This window comes from Brachyhypopomus gauderio, chromosome 17, assembly GCF_052324685.1.
Source record: "Brachyhypopomus gauderio isolate BG-103 chromosome 17, BGAUD_0.2, whole genome shotgun sequence".
In the NCBI taxonomy this organism is placed as follows: domain Eukaryota; kingdom Metazoa; phylum Chordata; class Actinopteri; order Gymnotiformes; family Hypopomidae; genus Brachyhypopomus; species Brachyhypopomus gauderio.
The window spans coordinates 12664826-12686309 of NC_135227.1; the positions used below are offsets into that span (position 1 = coordinate 12664826).

At 43.6% G+C, this 21484-nt stretch overlaps 1 protein-coding gene across 3 annotated transcripts in view; it reads right to left on the reverse strand.

Annotated features, from left to right (window-relative positions):
• Positions 1-584: 584 nt before the first annotated feature.
• fancm (FA complementation group M) overlaps positions 585-21484 on the reverse strand; it is a 36212-nt gene continuing 15312 nt past the window's right edge. The window contains exons 5-23 of one of the 3 annotated variants that reach the window (XM_076979262.1): positions 21062-21193; positions 20763-20895; positions 20574-20666; positions 20385-20477; positions 19985-20181; positions 19305-19511; positions 18790-19030; positions 18030-18184; positions 17548-17706; positions 7339-9022; positions 6889-6974; positions 6580-6651; positions 6381-6491; positions 6066-6219; positions 5869-5975; positions 5092-5601; positions 4638-4959; positions 2530-2821; positions 585-1734 (exon numbers count right to left, since the gene is read on the reverse strand). In XM_076979262.1, the coding sequence (XP_076835377.1) occupies positions 1608-1734; positions 2530-2821; positions 4638-4959; positions 5092-5601; positions 5869-5975; positions 6066-6219; positions 6381-6491; positions 6580-6651; positions 6889-6974; positions 7339-9022; positions 17548-17706; positions 18030-18184; positions 18790-19030; positions 19305-19511; positions 19985-20181; positions 20385-20477; positions 20574-20666; positions 20763-20895; positions 21062-21193 (4875 nt within the window). In that variant the 3' untranslated portion in view covers positions 585-1607. Of the gene's footprint in view, positions 1735-2529; positions 2822-4637; positions 4960-5091; positions 5602-5868; positions 5976-6065; positions 6223-6380; positions 6492-6579; positions 6652-6888; positions 6975-7338; positions 9023-17547; positions 17707-18029; positions 18185-18789; positions 19031-19304; positions 19512-19984; positions 20182-20384; positions 20478-20573; positions 20667-20762; positions 20896-21061; positions 21194-21484 lie in introns of all 3 variants that reach the window. The other 2 variants (XM_076979261.1, XM_076979260.1) reach the window with 2 other exon arrangements.

Genomic DNA, 21484 nt, shown 5'->3' on the forward strand with positions numbered 1-21484 from the left:
CTTCCCATTTGAAAAAATATTCTAGGTGGCCATGCAAGTAAAATTGTAAAATGCATTTTCTAAAATATTCTCCCATGATATTAATTATTTCCAAGTTGAAAAGTATGTCATGTTGACTTGTACATGCCTTTCCACACTAGTGGCCTAGTGACTGAAGTTTCTCACACCAAAGCAGCACCAATTCTTCGACATGACATGTATCAAGGGAGCCATGGACTGTTTCACACGTGCACCGGAATTGTCCCAGTCCTGAAAAAGCTATCTGAAGTTACCAGCATCTTCATATCTCAGTTATTACTAATATAATTAGGCTATTGTTTACCAACATTTACTCATCTTTATCTCCACTTCTTTGGCAGGATTGATGGCAGCCATGTTGGCTTTACAATGTCAGCCATCACATTCCTCAATCTCAATGGTGACGTTATTTCAACATAATTTGTTATTTCAACATAAGTCTCAACAGCAAGGATTCATGCAAGTCAAGGGTAAAAAAAACATTGAATTGATCCATAATAAAGAGTGCCTGTTAGAAAATGTTTATTAAGAAACCTCTTACACTATTTATAATGCATAATTTAACAAATTAGTTATTCTATACTCTTAAATTAATGATTGGACTAAACAACGTTATCTAAATCCCATTACTCCTTGAACCTGATAATGCACAACACTTTGGTCATGTAGACACAACTATATTACTTAGAAAGCAGGACAGTTCCCAGAACTTCAGTTTGTATGCTGGCATCTCATTTTAACGCTTCTCACATTTCATATTCAGCCCTGGTGTGACTGCTTTATTACCAAGCTCCCAATTTAGAAAAGTTCAACACTAAAGGCCTATAAGGATTTACAAACCTTGGACTGTTGTTTCCTTGAGATTTCAGCATTTCGCAGATCAAACCAAATGTAGACGTCAACCTAATTCCTAGATGTTTGCACATGACACTGGACCAGGGCCGGAGTGGGCCCCTTTTTCAGCCTGGGAGTTTCATGCCCAAATCCGGCCCAAAATTATTTTTCCCTCCCAATCGGCCCAAACTACAGACTGACATGAGCCGGCCCATCGGGAATCCTCCCGAATCTCCCGATTAGCCACTCCGGCTCTGCACTGGACTGTACTGCAGTGTAGGAAAGCACGCTACAATTAGTAAATACATTCCAATGAGGCAACTTTGAGTGTGGTCTGCCCTCTAGTGGTTCACACGGAAAGTGTAATTCCATACCATGCACTCTCCCACTGGGTTTCTTAAGTGAATATTATATTAACTGGAAAACACTGTGGCATTATATTCTGTAGCATAGAAAACACAGTTAATAGACTTACAGAAATATGTATTCTTTTTATTGTTACACAGTCTTACCTTGTACTCACATGAAATACTTCATTTTTAAATTAGTTAACAAAAACAACAAAATTGTTTCTTATTGGGCACATAGCCATGCAGCACATTCTTAGACAAAAAGATTCAAGTAGTTTACATGGATGAGGAGAACAACACTGTCCAACAGTAGCTCCAACAACAGTTCTTATAAAGTGCATTGAGAAAAGAATAATGTTTCATACATACATGATGTATGATGCCATTGTGTGGAGGGTCACATGCTTAGAGACTGCTCTTCGAGGTACTCGTTTTTAATAATGCTGTGTCACACGGGTAGCGTAGACAGCGGTAAATCTCCTCGGCTCTGGACCGGCTCACCTGGATACCTCTCTGCAGTCCCTCCAGGGAACTGAAAAAGGGGACAAAACCAGAATTTTCTGTTTCAACTCCAAATATTTAGAGTAAGTGTTTGTCATTACTGCTAATCTGAGGTGGATTTACTGGCATCTTAAAAATCAATAACAAGCTAAAACAATTCAGGGCGGGTTGCAACTGTATAACTGCATTCAACACTAAGGTACAGAAATGGTGACAGCAAGACTACAATAAGTTCCAACTGTTATAATAGTGAAGTACACGATTATGAATGAGGTTTTGGCCAGGTTAGATATTGGCTCATCTGTACTGATCTACTCAACTAAAATGGAGGACTAAATTAGATGCCAGGTAATATGGCAAAATAAAACGTGACATTTATACTTTGACATTTTCACTCCTTGACATTTTCACAAGAGAATGACAAGGATATCACATGACAGGAAATCAATCCGGTCTCGGTGCCAAAAGCTGAGACGGTGGTTGTTCTATATGCATCAGTTCTATCTGTCATATTTCACTACAAACTGAAAGTAGTAACCAAATCATTAATAATTAACCAGTTAATTATTTTATCATCTTGTAGTAGTCACATTTTTGCTACCTGTACTGCAGTTGGAATCAAAGGCATGCTGGTGGAAATTGGCGGAAAGTTTCTCTTTACAAAGAAAGTTTGTGCAAAGCAAAGTTTTTTTCCAGTGAGACTAAACGACCACACCTAAACATTCACTACAGGGTGAACCTCACCAAACCTCACATTACAGACAGGTCAGGCAGAGAGCTTGTCTGCTGATGTAATCTTGATGTCATATGAATTCGTTTCCAGTACCTGTTGACCAGCTGAGACACCGAGCTGAAGCTGTGACACATGTAGAGGGCACTGACGTAGCTAACGCACGGCAGCGTGAGGTAAAACTGCAGGGCCTGCTGCTGATGACCTTTGACGTCCATGGGCACACCAATTGCCCATCCTTTCCTCTGCTCCACCTGGGCCAGTTGGGCCAATAGGGCAGCCGTGTCGTCCGGACCGCTGCTGAACAGCAACCGGATACCGGCTCTGACCAGCGCCGCTACAGTGCTGTCATAGTAACGACTACGGTGGAAGCTCCGCAGTGGCTCCCCTGGCAGCGAACAGAAAACAAACCTGAATGAACAAAGTGCAAATACACGAGAAAGAGCAAATACACAGCTACAATACCGTTCAAAAGTTTGGGGTCACCTAGACTATTTTGTGTTTTGCCTTGAAATCTCATTGAGTTGCAAAATGAATAGAAATATAGTCCAGACATTGACAAGGTAGAAATAATGTTTTAATTTTCTACTTTAAACTTTGCTTTCGTCAAAGAATGCTCCCTTAGCAGCAATTACAGCTTGCAGACCTTTGGCATTCTAGCTGTTAATTTGCTGAGGTAATCTGGAGAAATTTCACCCCATGCTTCCAGAAGCCGCTCCCACAAGTTTGATTGGGTTGATGGGCACTTTTTTCGTACCATACGGTCAAGATGCTCCCACAACAGCTCAATGGGGTTGAGATCTGGTGACTGCGCTGGCCACTCCATTACCGATAAAACACCAGCTGCCTGCTTCTTCTCTAAATAGTTTGTGCATAATTTGGAGGTGTGCTTTGGGTCATTGTCCTGTTGCAGGATGAAATTGGCTCCAATCAAGCGCTGTCCACAGGGTATGGCATGGTGTTGCAAAATGGAGTGATAGCCTTCCTTATTCAAAATCCCTTTTACCTTGTACAAATCTCCCACTTTACCAGCACCAAAGCAACCCCAGACCATCACATTACCTCCACCATGTTTGACAGATGGTGTCAGGCACTCATCCAGCATCTTTTCAGTTGTTCTGCATCTCACAAATGTCCATCTATGTGATCCAAACACCTCAAACTTTGATTCATCTGTCCATAACACTTTTTTCCAATCTTCCTCTGTCCAATGTCTGTGTTCTTTTGCCCATATTAATCTTTTTCTTTTATTAGCCAGATATGGCTTTTTCTTTGCCACTCTGCCCTGAAGGCCAGCATCCCGGAGTCGCCTCTTCACTGTAGATGTTGACACTGGCGTTTTGCGGGTACTATTTAATGAAGCTGCCAGTTGAGGACCTGTGAGGTGTTGATTTCTCAAACTGGAGACTCTAATGTACTTGTCTTCTTGCTCAGTTGTGCAGCGGGGCCTTCCACTTCTCCTTCTACTCTGGTTAGAGCCTGTCTGTGCTCTCCTCTGAAGGGAGTAGTACACACCATTGTAGGAAATCTTCAGTTTCTTGGCAATGTCTCGCATGGAATAGCCTTCATTTCTCAGAACAAGAATAGACTGTCGAGTTTCAATTGAAAGTTGTTTTTTTCTGGCCATTTTGTGAGTTTAATCGAACCAACAATTGTAATGCTCCAGATTCTCAACAAGCTTAAAGGAAGGTCAGTTTTATAGCTTCTCTAATCAGCAAAACTGTTTTCAACTGTGTTAACCTACTTGCACAAGGGTTTTCAAAATATCCAATAGCCTCCTTACACAGTTAGCAAACACAATGTACCATTAGAACACTGGAGTGATGTTTGTTGGAAATGGGTCTCCATACATCTATGTAGATATTGCATTAAAAACCAGATATTTACAGCTAGAATAGTCATTTACCACATTAATAATGTATAGAGTGTATTTTTGATGCATTTAATGTTAGCTAAATTGAAAAAAAAAACCTGCTTTTCTTTAAAAAATAAGAACATTTCTAAGTGACCCCAAACTTTTGAACGGTAGTGTATGTATTTGCTAAGAAATTCATGGCAAAGAACTGAAATCATCAGTTCATTAATTTTCAGAAAGACAAAACAAAAAAAACATTATTTACTAACAACTGGGGGTTCTGCCATACAAAAAAAGCGCAATTTTAATGCCGCACTGTGGCAGTCTGTCAGCATGTGCTTCAGCTCACCTGGTTTGGTGCGATCTTTCTCCACAAGCAGGCACACGCGGTCGAACAGGCCCTGCAGGCTCTGCAGCCGCTCCTGCAGCCGCCTGCGACTCTGGGGACTGGCCAGCTCCGACGCGTTCTGCCACTCCACCGCCATGCGTCTGCTCACCACCAGATCGCAGGAGGCCAGTGAGCACACCTGCACGGCCAGCCCGTGCTTCAGGCGCAGGGCGGACACCACCTCCACGCTACTGCTGAGACAACGGCTGTCCATGAGGACGCCCAGGCGGGCCGGGGGCCGCTCGGCCACCGCTGCCCCGCCTGCCCCTCCGCCTCCCGCCACCTTAGAGAGAAGAAAATCAAACAAGGTGCTGTTTATTACTGTCGAGCGTCACTCAGGTTTTAAAACCATCTGTGGTGGTTTCTGTCAGGAGTATGTTTTGAGCACAGCCACCATGCCCTACTTTAAACATACGTGTGCTTCAGCTAAACAAGAGGGCAGGGGCAGCTGGAAGTCCAGCTCGTCAGACAGTTGTGCACGCTTCTTCATCATCTGCTGCGTCCGCTCCTCTTCCTCCCTGCCAGGCCGCTCCGTGGCATGAACCTCCGTACACAGTCGCGACGGTCCACATTCAGGCATTCGGTGCTGGGAAACTCTCGCAGCTGGTCTCTCTGAAACAGGCCCTGCCTCGGCGTGGAGCCTCTTTGACTCCTCCTCTTCGTCGCTGGAGTCCCGCACCGGGATGATTCGGGAGCGCTTGACCCTCACGCCCCTCGTCTCGCCCGCGTCCCTGCTCTGTCGGAGACGAGCCCTTCGGCGCGTGGGGTACTGTCTTCTCCCATCTACGTAGGAGTCTTCTGGGAGAATTTCTGCTCCAACCTCCTCTTCCTCCTCTTCAGCAGCAGCAGCATCCTCACCATCCTCATCCCCACTGCCCTCGACCACGAAGCTGTCCTCTGCATACGTCTCGTCCTGCTCAGGGACCTGTGTACACAGGAAGAAGGGTATTCACAGAAAAGCTACTGCTTAGTCTAGCATGGTGAAACTGTGTGCAGGAGGTTCCACTTTGGTCAAACGTGAAACCAGTAGAAATGTGACGGAGATGGCATGCTACCTGACAAGCAAATACAATTGTATTACTGGAAATACAATTTTTGTTATTTCTTGTATCTAACAAATACAATTAATTTATTATTATTTTTTTTTCCCTTTCAAAGTTCTAGAAATGATTTAGACCCAAGCACCCGTCACCTGTGAGAAGATGTCCATGTTGTGTATAGGCTTATACACCATTCGAAATTTGTTAGAGATGGCAGGGCTCTTCACAGACTTCAGATAAAACTCTCGCATTTCAGAATCTGAAAGGGAGAAAGTCATATTTTTTTCTGCTGCATGTGCACGTATCAGCACTGACGCTGAGCCTCTAGCAAGACCTTCGACATCCTTACCATTAAGGCCTTGAGAGACGTGAGTGTTGTCTACTACAAAGCCTTCCAACGACTGGTTCAGTTCTTCTCCTTCACATTCATCTGATGAAAAAGAGTCTCCATCAGAGAGCACTGCCTCCTCGTCCAGGAACTGCCTCCCTTCTCTGTGCTCCGCCTTCTGGAGGAGGCGGGGCAAATGCAAGCAGATAAAGGCAGATGGGGGACTGTAGCAGTGATATTTTGCTCCTCGACGCTCAAAACAACTGCCATATTTGAAATATTTACATTAAAACACCACTCTGAAATTGTGCCATGGTGATGTACTAGGTGTTTTACCTTAGATTTCTTCATGAGATGTGTGTGTTTACAAGGCTGAGGCACTTTTGGCTGACAAAAGGAGACCTTCTGAAAGTCATCATCTGACACAGCTCCCCCATCACTTTCTGACTAGAAAATGAAGCCAGTCTCAGTGTTTTGAGAAGACAGTAATCTCACGCCTGTTCAGATGCATTTTCACAGACATTCACAACCATACCACGTTCAATCGAGCGACCCGTCTTCTAGGCACTTGGACAGGAGAGTCCACATCACTGAAGATTTTTGAGTGCTAAAATACAGGTAATATCCATCATAAAAACAAAATCATTCAACTGGTCATAAATCTTGATATAAGCTGTAATATATATGAAAAATAAAAAAAAATTAAAATAAACCACTGACCAGAGCACATTAATAATCAATGCAATAAGGGCATTAATAATCAGAGCAAATGAATAACCCCAAGTTGTTTTGTAACCTCATACATGTGTCTAAACCATCCACACTGTGTTGTAGCACGCCTCACCTCTGGAGAGGCCAGAGGATTGACCTTTTCTTGATTGCATCGTTTCTTGATAACTATTTCCTCTTCACTGTCACTGTTCAGAGGTTCTGGGACAGTAAAAAAAAAAAAAAGTTGAACACATTCCACATAAAACACTACTACATTATGCACTCCAACACAAGACCTTTCAGCTATGAATGGGATCACATGACTTGTGAGGAGTTTCAGTGGCAGCATTATTTGTCATTTGCTGGCCCACTTTTCTTAGCCAGATATTATTTACCAGCAGACAAGCCAAAACTGTTCTGAAGTTATTACAGTCAGACGAAAAAGCTTTTCACACAGTACTGCATATGAATGTAGTTCTTAGGGACAGTAGAAATTTCACAAAAAATAGCATGCATTTAGCTTCATGTTGTAAATTTGAAACAGATTTGAAATAGGAAACATGACTCAGGAAATGGGTCTCACGTGAAACAGAGTCCTGATGAGTAGTCTTCTCTGTCTGAAGCAGAGACCTCCGAAAAGATCTGTTCACTATTCCACGCGACTGTGCTTGGAAGCTCCAGGATTTAGAGGGTCTATCTATACTTGTGCAGTTTGGAGAGAAAAGTACAGAGCTTGGGGTGAATGTGTTTGGCCTTGTTACCATATTCTGTCCCTCAGTGACTATGGGTGAAAGGTAGGTTTTGTCCATGAGGGATGGTAGTTTTGTTGTGTTCACTGGACACACCCTAGGAGTTGAAACATGTCCAAGAGGGATGATGTTGGAATGTTCACTGGGTTTGGCCAGAGTTGGTGACGTGAACGTCTGCTCCCTCTTAGCCACCGTGGAGGGGACAGGAACACACTCTGCATTCTCTTCATCAGACTCAAATGAAAATCCAAGGTCAAAGTTCACAGAAAAAATGTCCTGAGAGTAATCAAAAGCCTCAGATTTGTGCTCCGATACCCGTTTTTGTTCCAGTAGTAGAGGGCAAGGAGTCTTGTTACTCTTGTGAGATTCTCCAGCATTAAAACTACTTGAAGCTATTTGCCCTACATGACGTATAATCTGACCCTCCTGTTCAATATCCTGTCTGCTCATAGGGGTTATAGTGCCTTTGTTTGGAGTTGCTATATCTGGTAAAGATATTTGAAGGAATGCCTCATCATCCCCAAACAGGTCGACACTCGCATCTAAGCTCGTGAGCTCCAGCTGCTTTTTGGGCCCAGATGGTAGAGCAGGCTCTTTATCTGCCTCCGTGTTATCCAGATCATCCTCAAAAACCTCCTCCCAGCTTGGGCTCCTGTCAGAACTGGCTGGAGCAGGAGAAGGTGCGTTACCAGGCCCTACAGCAGGCTGAAGAGTTTCTGGAGTGTCAGGTGATTCAGAATGTTCTCCTGACACGTTAGCATCCACAGAGTCGCCATTAACTGGATTTTCATCAACTTCAAGACAGAAATTGACCTGGAATTGATCAATCCCTTCTTTTGGACCACTGCAGATTTCCACTGATTGATTTGGTTCATTGCTGGTTAATGAGCAATTTAGGTCAGAAGAGCTTGGTGGAGATCGGGACAGGAAGCACTTGACACTGGACAGAACAAGTTTTAGGCTTGTAGATTGCTTGAGAGGGTGCAGTTTAGGGCATTTTAGAACATCCCATTTAGGAAGATAAAACAATTCATCAGCAGAACCGTCTGACTGGCTATTACAAGGATCCTGCGGATGTCCAAGAGAACTATGTATCTGCTCTTCTTGTACTGATGGTTTCACCTCTGAATACTCACATATACCAGTTAATGTTCCCTCATCAACATTCATATTGGCCACAGGGTCATCGAAGTTGTCCTGAAACACACCGAGATCGTCTTGGCCTTTAGTGATATAATGATCAGTCTCGGGGGGAAGGACGTCTTTAATTACAGTACATGATGAACTGTCGCCGGCACTGCGTGAACGCTCCTCTTGAAGTGCTGCATCTATCTTATTTAGCTTCGCTGCTGAGATTGGGAGGACGTTATCTTGAGCAGCAGGTGTGATTTTAGGTCGTTTCTGTCGATGAGCTTTTCCACTTGTTGGGTTTTCCATTCTGCCATCCTCCTTACAGCTAATCACATCCCCCTCATTCAGATAAGCCATTAGCTCAGACTCGTATCTGCAGGTGCCCTGCTGGGCGAGAAAACACAGATAAAATGTCAGGAAGGAAACATAAAATATGTTTTGTTTTTTATTTCATACACATATCACATTTTAAAAGAAGCACTGTGATGGATGCCACAGCGAGTTAATGTCAAGATGAACCTTTAGTGTACTTTCAGCAGAACTCTAATCAACCCTGCTATTTAATACCAATACAACAAATGTTAAAACAGTCACATTTTATGGCACCCATCATCCATTGAAAAGAGTCTTCATGGATGATAAAAGTAACTTGAGACACTTGAGAACTTAATTTAGGCAATTACCCGTTTGTCAAACCACATTACGTATCTGGTCTCATTGGTCTCATTGCTGTTACCGATATGCTACCTATGGTCCACATTCCAAATGATGGTAAAACAATAAAGGATTCAGTAAAAAACTGCATCTTTGGTGAAGGAATTGGGTCAACGTCAGTTCATGAACACTGGCCTTTTGTGGTAAATTTATCCTCATTCCGCTTAGAAAACAAACAGAGCCCTGAACAAAAAGCCATCAGCAGAGAACCTCATCCATTTCCTCATGCAGCACAGACCCAAATGGGAGGTTTATTACAGAAAAACCTCCAAACTAGTGGAGGAAAGTGCAAGTTGACTTTTTTGGGGGTCCGGGCTTCACTGGCTTTGCACCTCCAATAGCCATTCGTGCATAACTAGGTCACTTAGAGCTGGCCTACTTACAGAACCTGCACTTACATAATTGTTCTGAGAAGCATTATATAAGCCTGGGTAGAGTCTGTCTGCCCTTTTTGTTGGTGGTAGAGGTAGTGGCAATCAGAGAAGAAACATAGAAAATATAGAATTAAGGATATATAGAGGAAAATAAAGACTCCACACAAAACCGAAGGGACTGATGTTGTCCCACTTTCTCAGAGGCTGCAATTATTATTATTTTTTGCCACCCTGTTCTCGATCTTGCACCCTGAAGAAGTAATCCCTCAGTGGCTAGAAAAGATGAGATGTAAGCCCTTGGAAGCAACAGGGAAATATCGATCCAGCCACTCCATGTACTCCAATAAATGCACATCCAATTTGTCCACCCTAGACCCATCAGAGTAGGTGAGAGTCCCACACGAACACTACTTGGACAAAACATAACGCAATAAAGCAAGGAGTGTTTATTAGCTGGCCTGCCCAAGGAAGATGGGTCTCCTCGTGAGTCAGGCTTCTGCCAAGGTCTCCTCCTTAATTCCTCCCTCAGGGATTCAGGATGGGGGGTGGGCAAATTCTTTGCCACCGTTTTCTCCGGTTTGCTCATTAGAGACCTGGACCCATAGCTGCTCTGTGATAACTTGTGTTGTAAAGCACTCTATATACGTAAATTTGACTTGAGAGGGAGTGCGGGTTAACAAATAAATAAATACAGGACCTAAGATCATACTTAGCACTATACAAAAATATTTTGAGTGGTGAATGTGCCTGACTGCTACCACTAATATAGGCACATGGGGCTCTGAAGCCCCTTCAGTATTAAAGGCCCATTAAATGTATTTAAATGATATTAGAATGTACTAAAATTAAAGAAATAGAAGTAGGCCCATTAATGGGATGGGTTCTTGTATTCAAGGCTCAGTCTTAGTACCGCACTTCAGACCTTCCTGCTTCCTGCCGACGCTGCTTCCTGCTGACCGACGCTGTTGCGGAGCGAATTTTGAAATTGTTTTCTAAAGTATAATAACCTATTTACGTGCTAATCTTTACCTTTTGCATTCCTATATACATTTTACAGGTTTTATTCCGGCCGCTGACCAACTTTCTGCCTTCACAAATCAGCAAGCGTAAGTTTATATATCGGCTAGACACGGTAAGTGTTTTGATTTATTCATGGCTGGTGTTGGTTTGTTCCCGTGTTCGGAGTGTGGCATGTTTAGTCTAGACCCTTTCGCCACTGATAGTAATAGTGATAGTATTTGTCAGAGGTGCAAACTAGTAAATTCTCTCGTGGCGAAAGTGGAAAGCTTAGAGCGACGCGTCCACTCATTATTGAGGGATAGAGAGACAGGGACAGGGTCTGTAGTAGGTGTGGACGCGCCAGGGAGAACTAGCGCCTCCGCGACTCCGGCAATAGAGCCCTCACAGCGGGGTGAATGGGTGACGTCTCGGCGGCGTAGTCGGAGAGCGAGGGCTGCAGCTACCGCTAACGCCAGCGCTAGCCCACCAGAGCACCACTCCCCGGTTCACGTGTCCAACAGGTTTGCCCCGCTCAGTGTTACACCCACTGAGGAGACTCTGGTCATAGGAGACTCTATAGTCCGACACGTGAAAGTAGCTGTAGCTGTAGGGGCACCAGCGGTTACAGTCAGCTGTTTACCGGGAGCCAGAGCGCCGGACATTAGTGGCAACCTTAGACTGTTAGCTCATAGGAGGTTTTCTAGGATAGTGATTCATGTAGGGGCCAACGATATACGTCTGCGGCAGTCAGAGGTGACTAAGGCTAATGTTAAAGAGGTGGTTAAATTAGCCCAGACGATGTCCGATGCCGTAATCTGCTCTGGCCCCATCCCAATGCGGCGCGGTGATGAGCAGTACAGCAGGCTCACGTCGCTAAACCGCTGGATGTCCAAGTGGTGTTCAGAAAATCAAGTGGGCTTTATTAATAATTGGGAAGAGTTCGAGGGCAAGCCTGGTCTTTTAGGCAGGGACGGTGTCCACCCCACCCGGGATGGCGCTGCCCTGTTATCTTGCAGCATAGCCCATAGCCTGTTAGCTAGTCGGCAGAGTAGCACTAGAAGCTGCTGACTGTCCAGGGTCGCGACCAGGCCGCAGACTAATGGGTTAAACCTGTCTGCGAGCTGCTTAGAGGCGTCACCAAGTTCCCTTAGGATTGAGACTGTGTCTGTGCCCCGGGTTAAACTAAATCATAAGAAAATAGTCCGCCCGAAGTTTTTAACTAATATACAGACTTCACATCAAATTATTACAACCTATATGACCGATCTGAAAATTGGATTAATCAATATTCGATCGCTCAACTCAAAAGCAGTTTTTGTAAATGAACTTATAACAGACCAGAAAATTGATATTCTTTGTCTAACTGAAACGTGGGTTCAATCTGGTGATTATTTAACTCTAAACGAAGCCACTCCTGTGGGATATAGTTATATACATAGACCTAGACTGTCAGGCAGAGGAGGTGGAATATGTATAATCTATCGTGATTGTTTAGAAATTCATCAGAAATACTTAGATATCTCAAACTCATTTGAGATGCAGTCTATTAATGTTATTAGTCCATCTGAAAATAAAAGTACATTCTCCCTAACTAATGTATACAGACCACCAGGGCCTTACTCAGATTTCTTAAACGATTTCACCGATTTTGCAGCAAATTTAGCAGTATGTAGTGACAAAATAATAATGGTAGGAGACTTTAACATACACTTTGATAATGCGGAGGATCCACTGACAAGGGCTTTTACTTCTATATTGAACTCTGTCGGCATTAAACAAAACGTAGTAGGACCTACACATTATCGAAATCATACCCTAGATCTAATATTAACGCTGGGTATCGACGTAGATAATATAAACATACTCCCGCAAACCGTAGCAATCTCCGATCATTATTTAGTAAAATTCGATTTTCACCTTAACATAAATACCCGCCCGTCTCCTCGGCAGTGTATAAAGCGCTCAATAAATTCATCAACAGCAACACGGTTTATTGAAACCCTCCCTGACTTAACTGCTTTAGCCCACTCGCCATCCGATCCAGGAGAGTTAGATAGTCTAACCGACTACTTAGAGAATACCTGCAGATCAACTCTAGATATAGTAGCTCCACTAAAATATAAAAAAGCTAGATCCAAAAAGCTCGCCCCATGGTACACCGACCAAACTAGAAACTTAAAACAAATAGCACGTAAATTAGAGCGGAAATGGCGATCTACTAAATTGGAAGTATTCCACTGTGCCTGGAAGGATAGCATTATTGACTACAAACGGGCACTCACTAAAACACGCTCAGCATACTTAGCCTCACTGATAGAGAAAAATAAAAACAATCCTAGATTTCTTTTTAATACTATTTCTAAACTTACAAAAAATCAAGCAGGCACAGAACCTCAGATTCCAATAAACCTCACTAGTAATGTATTTATAGATTTCTTTGATAATAAAATAGAGAATATTAGACAAAATATAAAACCCTTTATTAGCAATACAACTGGTATGTCATCTGGTTTGGTTGATATTGATTTAAATTACATCCCGGGAGAAAAACTTGATGCTTTTCATCCACTCCCAAAATCAGAATTAGAGAAAATAATTTCTTCCTTAAATTGTACTACCTGCACATTAGACTCAGTTCCCTCAAAGTTATTAAAAGAGGTATTACCAGCTGTAACTGAACCTCTTCTAACTATAGTTAACTCATCCATTACAATAGGTCACATGCCCAAATCATGTAAATTAGCAATTATCAAACCTCTGATCAAGAAACCAAATCTTGATCCGACTGTGCTATCTAATTATAGACCCATTTCAAACACATCATTTATATCTAAGATCATAGAAAAAGCTGTTGCCCAGCAATTATGCCTATATCTGCATAGGAATAACACATTTGAAAAGTTCCAATCTGGTTTTAGGCCCCATCACAGTACTGAAACAGCATTAGTTAAAGTAACAAATGATCTCCTCCTTGCATCAGATCAAGGCTATGTATCACTGTTAGTGCTTCTTGATCTTAGTGCAGCTTTCGACACAATTGATCATAGGATCTTGCTAGAAAGGTTAGAACGCTGGGTTGGAGTCTCAGGCACAGCCCTTTCATGGTTTCAGTCTTACTTAACAAATCGCTATCAGTTTGTAGAGCTCAATAATATTTCATCCAAACGTACAATGGTTAAATATGGGGTCCCGCAAGGCTCCATCTTAGGACCACTATTATTTACATTATATATGCTACCATTGGGCACAGTTATAAACAAACATGGTGTCAATTTTCACTGCTATGCGGATGACACTCAACTTTACATATCAGCCAAACCCGATGACAAACTCAGTTTAGGAAAAATTGAGGCCTGTGTAAGAGATATTAAATGCTGGATGTCTCTAAACTTCCTAAAATTAAATGAGGACAAAACAGAAGTTCTCCTTGTGGGCCCTAAGGCCGCAAGACAGAAAATTCCAAACTTAATGCTTAATCTTGCAGACTATCCCATTACACCTGGCACAGTAGCCAAAAACCTAGGCGTCATACTCGACTCCGACCTATCATTTGATAAATATATAGATCATACTACTAGGATAGCTTTTCTACATCTCCGCAACATTGCCAAATTAAGAAATGCATTATCACAGGATGATGCAGAAAAATTGGTGCACGCCTTTGTTAGCTCTAGACTAGACTACTGCAATTCACTACTGTCAGGATGTTCAAATAGGAATCTAAATAAACTTCAAGTAGTTCAAAATGCCGCAGCTAGAGTTCTGACCAGAACTAGAAAATTTCAGCATATTAGACCAGTCCTATCAGCCCTGCATTGGCTCCCAGTTAAATTTCGTATTGATTTTAAAATTCTATTATTAGCATATAAAGCACTACACGGGCTTGCTCCTGAATACCTCCAGGAACTTATTTCCTATTATGAACCCCCACGTCAACTAAGATCACAGGGTGCTGGTCTGTTATTAGTTCCACAAATTAACAAGGTAACAGCAGGGGGAAGAGCCTTTTCTTATAAGGCCCCCCAGCTTTGGAATAATCTTCCTAAATGTGTCCGGGACTCTGACACAGTCACAATCTTTAAATCTAGGTTGAAAACCCACTTATTTAGTCTAGCGTTTGATAATTAATATCCCCCTTAGATAAAGGTACAGATCCAGGGGTTCATAGACGAAGGGTTTTATGGTAGACTGGGGTGCTGGTGCTGTCATCCTGTCACTGCTCGTGGTCACTCAAGTTTGTTGACAGTGCAGTGGACGGATGCCATTGTCTCAGAATGCCCCCAAGCCTATGTTACCTTCTGGTTCTGCCTTTTTTTAGCTAGGCTGTAATAATTTAACTTAGTGCCGGAGTTGCTGCCACACTCCAGAAATGTTTATAATTTTACCTGTCCTGTATATGTCCTCATACAGAGCTAATTTTCCCTGTTTCATTTCTCCACATGGCTGCCCGCCTGCTTGAGGAATAATGAGATGAGGAGAGACAAGCGATCCATCCTGGCCGGCCACCTCCTGCCTAACCGGATGCCTACACCATGATGGACATTATTACATATTTTTCGGTCTAAATGGACATTATTGCATCTTTTACATTCTGTCTACATTCTGTCTATATTATTGTTGTTGTCATGGTGACCGGTGTCGGCCAGAGGAGGATGGGTTCCCCCCCTGAGTCTTGGTTCCTCTCAAGGTTTCTTCCTCATGCAAAAAACTAGGGAGTTTTTCCTTGCCACTGTCGCCTTTGGCTTGCTCACTGGGGGCTAGGACTCGGCACTTGTAAAGCTGCTTTGTGACAACAACTGTTGTAAAAAGCGCTATATAAATAAAATTTGATTGATTGATTGATTGATTCAGACCTAGAGTCAGTGTTTCCTTTACTGCAAATGGCCCCAGGTTTTACGGTTCATTGGCTGTTGACCAGGTTCTGGAAAAAGAATCCATGAAGCTCAGCTTTTTGACAGTCACAAAATTAAACTGCACTTATTGGGATTTTTAGGGACATCGGTGATCAATCAGCCATCTAAAACCTATAATAGTGTTTTACAATGAATAATTGATTCTGGGCCCTCTTAATTATAACAAGCTTATGAAGCCTTTAAAATTAGTTTTACACAGATTTATCTCATGTCACAGTTAACTATTTTTGCACATGCTGTCTCTGTAATGTGTTTTTGGATGTGAAAGATGCATGATGTCAAGTAAACATGTTATTATTTTAATGAAACACCCTTGTGCATATCCCTCCTATACCAGGTATAGTCCGAACACCATGGTGGAGTGAGATGGCGACTCATTACCTCCCTTTTACTCTTTTGTGCTTAGCACACATGAATGCATCTGTTCCTACATGAATGAATATGACAAGACCCTTCTGGATACACCTCATGTCCTTGGTACGGCAGCAGCAACAGTGTTAAACCCCTCATGACATTTAATGATTTTGGACTACCACGCAGGCAGCAGGATAATAACGTGAGCTATTTTTCCTTATTTTTTCCCTCAAAATCATTAAACAAAGAATGGGGGGGGTGCCTACTATCTGCTGGAGAACACGAGTCAAATGACCTAAAAGGGATAATCTCATTGATTTAAAGAAAAAAACATTAAGAGACTAATCTACTTTGCTGAATAGCTAAGATTTAAAAAGCCCTCAGATGTCCTTTTCCGTGACAACAAAAGGAACATATATGATATGCTGAACATGCGTTTGCCTGCGGATACACACATTAAGCATAGATTCGTTATGTAAAATATACTATGCATCACTGACATGAATGATGGATAGATAGAAAGCTCAAGCAAGCCAGCAGACCAAAGACTCAATACTAGAAGTGTTTATTTATATATAACATCTAAATACTTGGATGATTGAGTTCTAGACTTTCTATTGCACCAATTATGATGCAGTGTGTGTTGATTTGGATGTGTAATAAATGAATGAAAGAACGGAGGCTTACCATTCAGTGACAAATGGTGCATAATCAGAAGACTCTAAATGTATAATGAAGAAGACCGAACTCTTCTTTGTGTGTCTGCTTTCCTTTGTTTCTATGACCTTTAAAAAATGCACATCAAGCTTGGCCACAGTCACTTTGGTACTGAAAACGTAATTAACCTAAACTCTTACAGCACAACTGCCCAGGGGCCTTTTGCTGACTCAATGGATGTCCGGTCCTCAAGCCCACGAGGCACGCTAGTGAGGGCCTGCTCTCCTGAGCACGGGGCCCAGAGAGCATCACATTTCATTCTTTGCTATCTCTGCAAGGAAACCTTTTTTGTGACATGCACCACAACAATATTTAGCAATCTGCAACTGAATCTACTTAGCAATCTTCAACTGAATCACCAACAGGTTTTAGTTCAAACAAACCCCTGGGGCCCGGTTTAAGACCAGGCTTCCTGCGGGGCCACTGTCTAGGAGAACAGGTGGCCCTGCTTTCGTTAGGTGCTGAAGGATTAGCACCCCGCCCCCCCCCCGGGATTACTACAGCACATTACTAATGTACTACAGCACTTTCTATGCCATCAAGGCTTTCTCTAGGTCTCTAGGACTGAACAGCTGATGCAGGAGTTGGCTTTGCTTATTTCAGGGAAGACGCATTTTGGGATACAGCATCTTGCAGCTGATAGATGTTTTGTAAATTGGTTGGGTTTTTTTGTTGTTGTTGTTGTTGTTGTTGATAACTCATCAAATAATGCAGGAAGTTAAAATATATGTTACTACATAACCAAAATATTGATCTTGTTTCAGTTCAGATCAGTTGTGGGTTACTAGGTCTGGTACGAACGTGCAACACCCTGACCAGCTCAGTGCGTCTCGTGTCTCACCTCCTCCTCCTGTTTCATCCGGTCTATGAGCTCCATGATGGCGGTGAAGTGGAGGCAGCGGGCGGAGTGCTCCACCCTGTGTGTGGGGAGAGGCTGATTCTGCCAGTGCCTCCACTCCCACAGGGACAGCGGCCTCACTAAGCTCTGCGCACTGGCATCCTAGACAAACAACATCACACAAGCACACACACAGGCAAACAAAAACACACACACACAGTTGCGTGAAGGACACAGACCAACAAACCCAAATCACTTTTACCTATTTACGGCTTTGTGTTCTGAAGGAAATGACTGGGTCAGGGATGTACAGGCGTGTGTGCTAATCTGCCTACCCCACAAACAGCACAATGACTTATACAGGCAATACTCAAAAGATGCTTTTCTGTGTCTGTGCATTTGAAGGTGTTTGTGCACACTGGAAAACAATCGTATGGTTCCAGTCAAAACGATTACAGCTCTGGTGGTGAGCAGTGCGCGTTTACCTGCGGCTGGGGGTCTGCGCCCAGCGACAGGAAAGACGTCGTCCGGAGCGTGGGCTGGGGCTCCCACTCACGCAGCTTCATGGTGGAGGCCCACACGGCCTGCTCGGCAGGGCTGAGGAAGCCATCGTCCTTCAAACACTCCTCCACACCACCCGCTGCAGAGACATGCCAGCAAGACCTCACGCTAGTGCTCAAGACCATACATACGCTGGGTTACATTCAGTGGTTTTGCACAGGGAGGTGAACAAACAAAATGAATGAAATTTATTTTTAAAATTATATATTTTTTAAAATGTTTAAAAACACAAGTTCAAATGTCCTTAATATGCTAAAATCATCATTAACTGCACCTGGAGATGTCTCTGACCAAAAAAAATAAATAAATAACTGAATCCAACTGACGCTGTCTCTGTGTGACTCAAATAAGCGGGTGTGTAAAGTTGATACGACATGACAGGCCACATCACAGTCAGGCCGCCCCTTCGCTGCAGGGTCCCAAAGCCCTCGTGGGTGGCAGCAAACCTGCTCAACACTACACACTGCACACATCTCACTCTTCTTTCTTCAAGTGTATGAAGCGAATGTGGAGGAACGTACTACTTTACTACAACGTCAATCCTCAAAAAAACAAAGGATGCTCATTGTAGTGAGCTTAAAATACATATGAACTGTAGACTTTTAGTAATCTAAATAATTCACAGGTAATGAAAAAAGCGTCATCACACAAAAAAAGGCACGTGTGGTGCAAACCGCCTCTTACCCTGGCCGAGTGGGTGGAGCAGGGGCACTCGGCCCGTGGGCAGTGACCTGCGACCCTTGACGGAGCGCCTGCTGTAGTCTTTGGGCTCAAACTGGCCACAGGTGATGTGCATCTTGTGCACGGTGGGGGTGACGTCGGCGGGCAGCATGCGTGGGCTGTGGGGGTACATGATGAAGTTGTGTTTCTTCCCCGCGATGCATTTATTCACGCTGCGCCGGTTACTCTGGCTCTGGTTATAGGTCTGCGTTAGGAGGTCATCATGAAGAGAGGGCAGGTATCAGGACACAAGAGCCACAAAACGGTTCCGACATGAAAGAGGCAACTACAAACTACAACTACAAACGAAACATCAAATCACTGCAAACAGAAACAGGCCTAAAAACCTACGTTTATCTCGCGAAACCTAGATTTACAATAAAAATACAAAGCCCTGCTTTCACTGAGGTCCCATAAAGCCAGGAGAACCAAGGCAGTGCGGAGAGATGATCGGTGGGAGAAGCCCAAGCCTGGCTCACCCTCTCCTCTCTTCCTTCAGCCAGGATGACCACGATCCGGCCCTGTCGCCGCCGACCCGTCCGGCCCATACGCTGCACCAGGCGGATGGGACTCTTCTGAGCGTCGAAGCAGACGATGAGGTCCACCTCACCGATGTCCAGTCCTTCCTCGCCCACGCAGGTGGACACAAGTGTGTTAAAGCCCCCGACCCGGAACTTCCTCACCACCTGCGGGTATACGCATGCACAAGTGTCCACAAACAATACTCGAACGAGGACGTCGATTACTCAGTTTGCTTGGTACCTGCAGTACAGTTGAATCGAAACGTTTTGAAGGTGAATGCCATGAGTTACATCATCTTTATCTGGGTAATGAATAATGAAGGCCAGGACCAATTAAACAGGAGAGATTTTGCCCTGAAACACCAACACAGAACCTAAACCATCTCTGCAATGTCACAATATCTACTGCATCTCAACATACGTGTGAGCAGCCTGTGCTGTGAGAGCGAGAGAAGCAGCCAAGCAGCATTGATGGAAAACAAAAATGCAGAAATCGTTTGTGGCTCGAGTGTAACAAAAGCTACAGAAGTTGCCAATTTCTCTGGTTTTAACACAGCAATTTAGCAGGACTTAATATACTTAAATTGCACTGTAAAAGAAATAAAGTGAATTTGGAATGGCGTTAGTGCTGTTTCTACCTCGAGCTGCTCCTTCTGAGAGAAGCCACGGAGGTTTTTGCCCCCGGACGCCTGCCCCAGGAATGTCATGACCTTGATGAGGGGCTGGTGACGGTTTAGCATCTCCGCGATCTCCTGAACGCTCTCGCGGAACGAAGAGAAGATCATCACACGTGTGCTTTCTCCCCTTGATGCATCCCCCGAGTCCAGAGCACAACCTAGACCAATCAAAGTGTCCCGTTTAAGCAGAGAACTGGAGAGGATCCCCACAAGGACATACCTTCAACATCGATACAGATTCAAGCTATTCAAGCAAATGCTGTAGGCCAATACATGCATAGATTATATTTAACCCTCAAAGTTGTGGGTGCCAGAAGGGATATCTGACACTACCAAAACTGAATCATTCACAATCACACACCTGAGTTCTCAGACCATGTTCTAAAGTGATGAAGCACCACTTCATCCAACTTCTGAAGTTTGGGGTGGCTGTAAAAAAATTGATCCTCAGGCCCTGGAAATGGAACTAACCGAGTCAGTTTGGCATGCTTACGAACACCGAGGCTAAAAGCAAAGTCATCAGAAGAGCTAACAAGTTGATGCAGACAACCTTTAGTAGACGTTTGAAACATGGCTTCCATCTCCCTGTAGAGGTCCATGAAAACAGGGGTTCGCTGAAGCTCACTTCTGGCACGAGAGTACTCTGGGTAACGCATGCAGGAACATTAGTCACAGCCATACACACATAAGATATGATGGCAATAAAAACTGTGGGCCATCTCTGAGGTTCAGCCAGTACCTTTGGCACCCATCATGATGTTTTGCATGAAGAGAAAGTGGGACCTAAGACCCATCTGCTGTAGTAGCTCAAGGCCGTGGTACAGGCTAATACACAGAGCGAAATCCCCCTGCAGGACTCCATGCTGGGCCCTCTGTCACCACAGGAACAAATAAGACCATGCAGGCAAAATTTGACAACATAAGTCATAAAACGCATCTGTGTAATTAAGCCTTCTCAATCTCAGCATTTCAATATTTCACAGGAAAATCGCTTCCATTTCTTTGGTCAGCTTCCAAACAGCGCTCCATGTGCCGTACCGTCACGTGAGGGGGCGGGTTGTTTCGGAACTGGTCTCGGGCCATAATGAGCTGGTACTTGGTGAGGGAGGCCAGGTCGCGATGGTACAGGACCCTCATCTGGGTTAGACGGGATGTGAATTTCTCCAGAACCTTCGGAAGTAAAAAAAATAAAATAAAAAAGCTGTAAGAGCCCTCAGATACACATTATAAGTATGACAACTATAGATAATGGACTTAGGGTTTTTTGTTGTTGTTGTTGTTGCTGCAATGCCCGAGATTCAGAAAAGGCAGAATGCAGAGAGGATGTGTCATTCACATTCAGCTTTCATGTGCCTCATTTCATCCCCAAAGGAGAATGGATCCTAAGAGACTGGCCACTGTGATTTGATCACTGGGCACTGTAATCTGTGCACCTCTGTGCCCAACAAACTGGTGAACGGT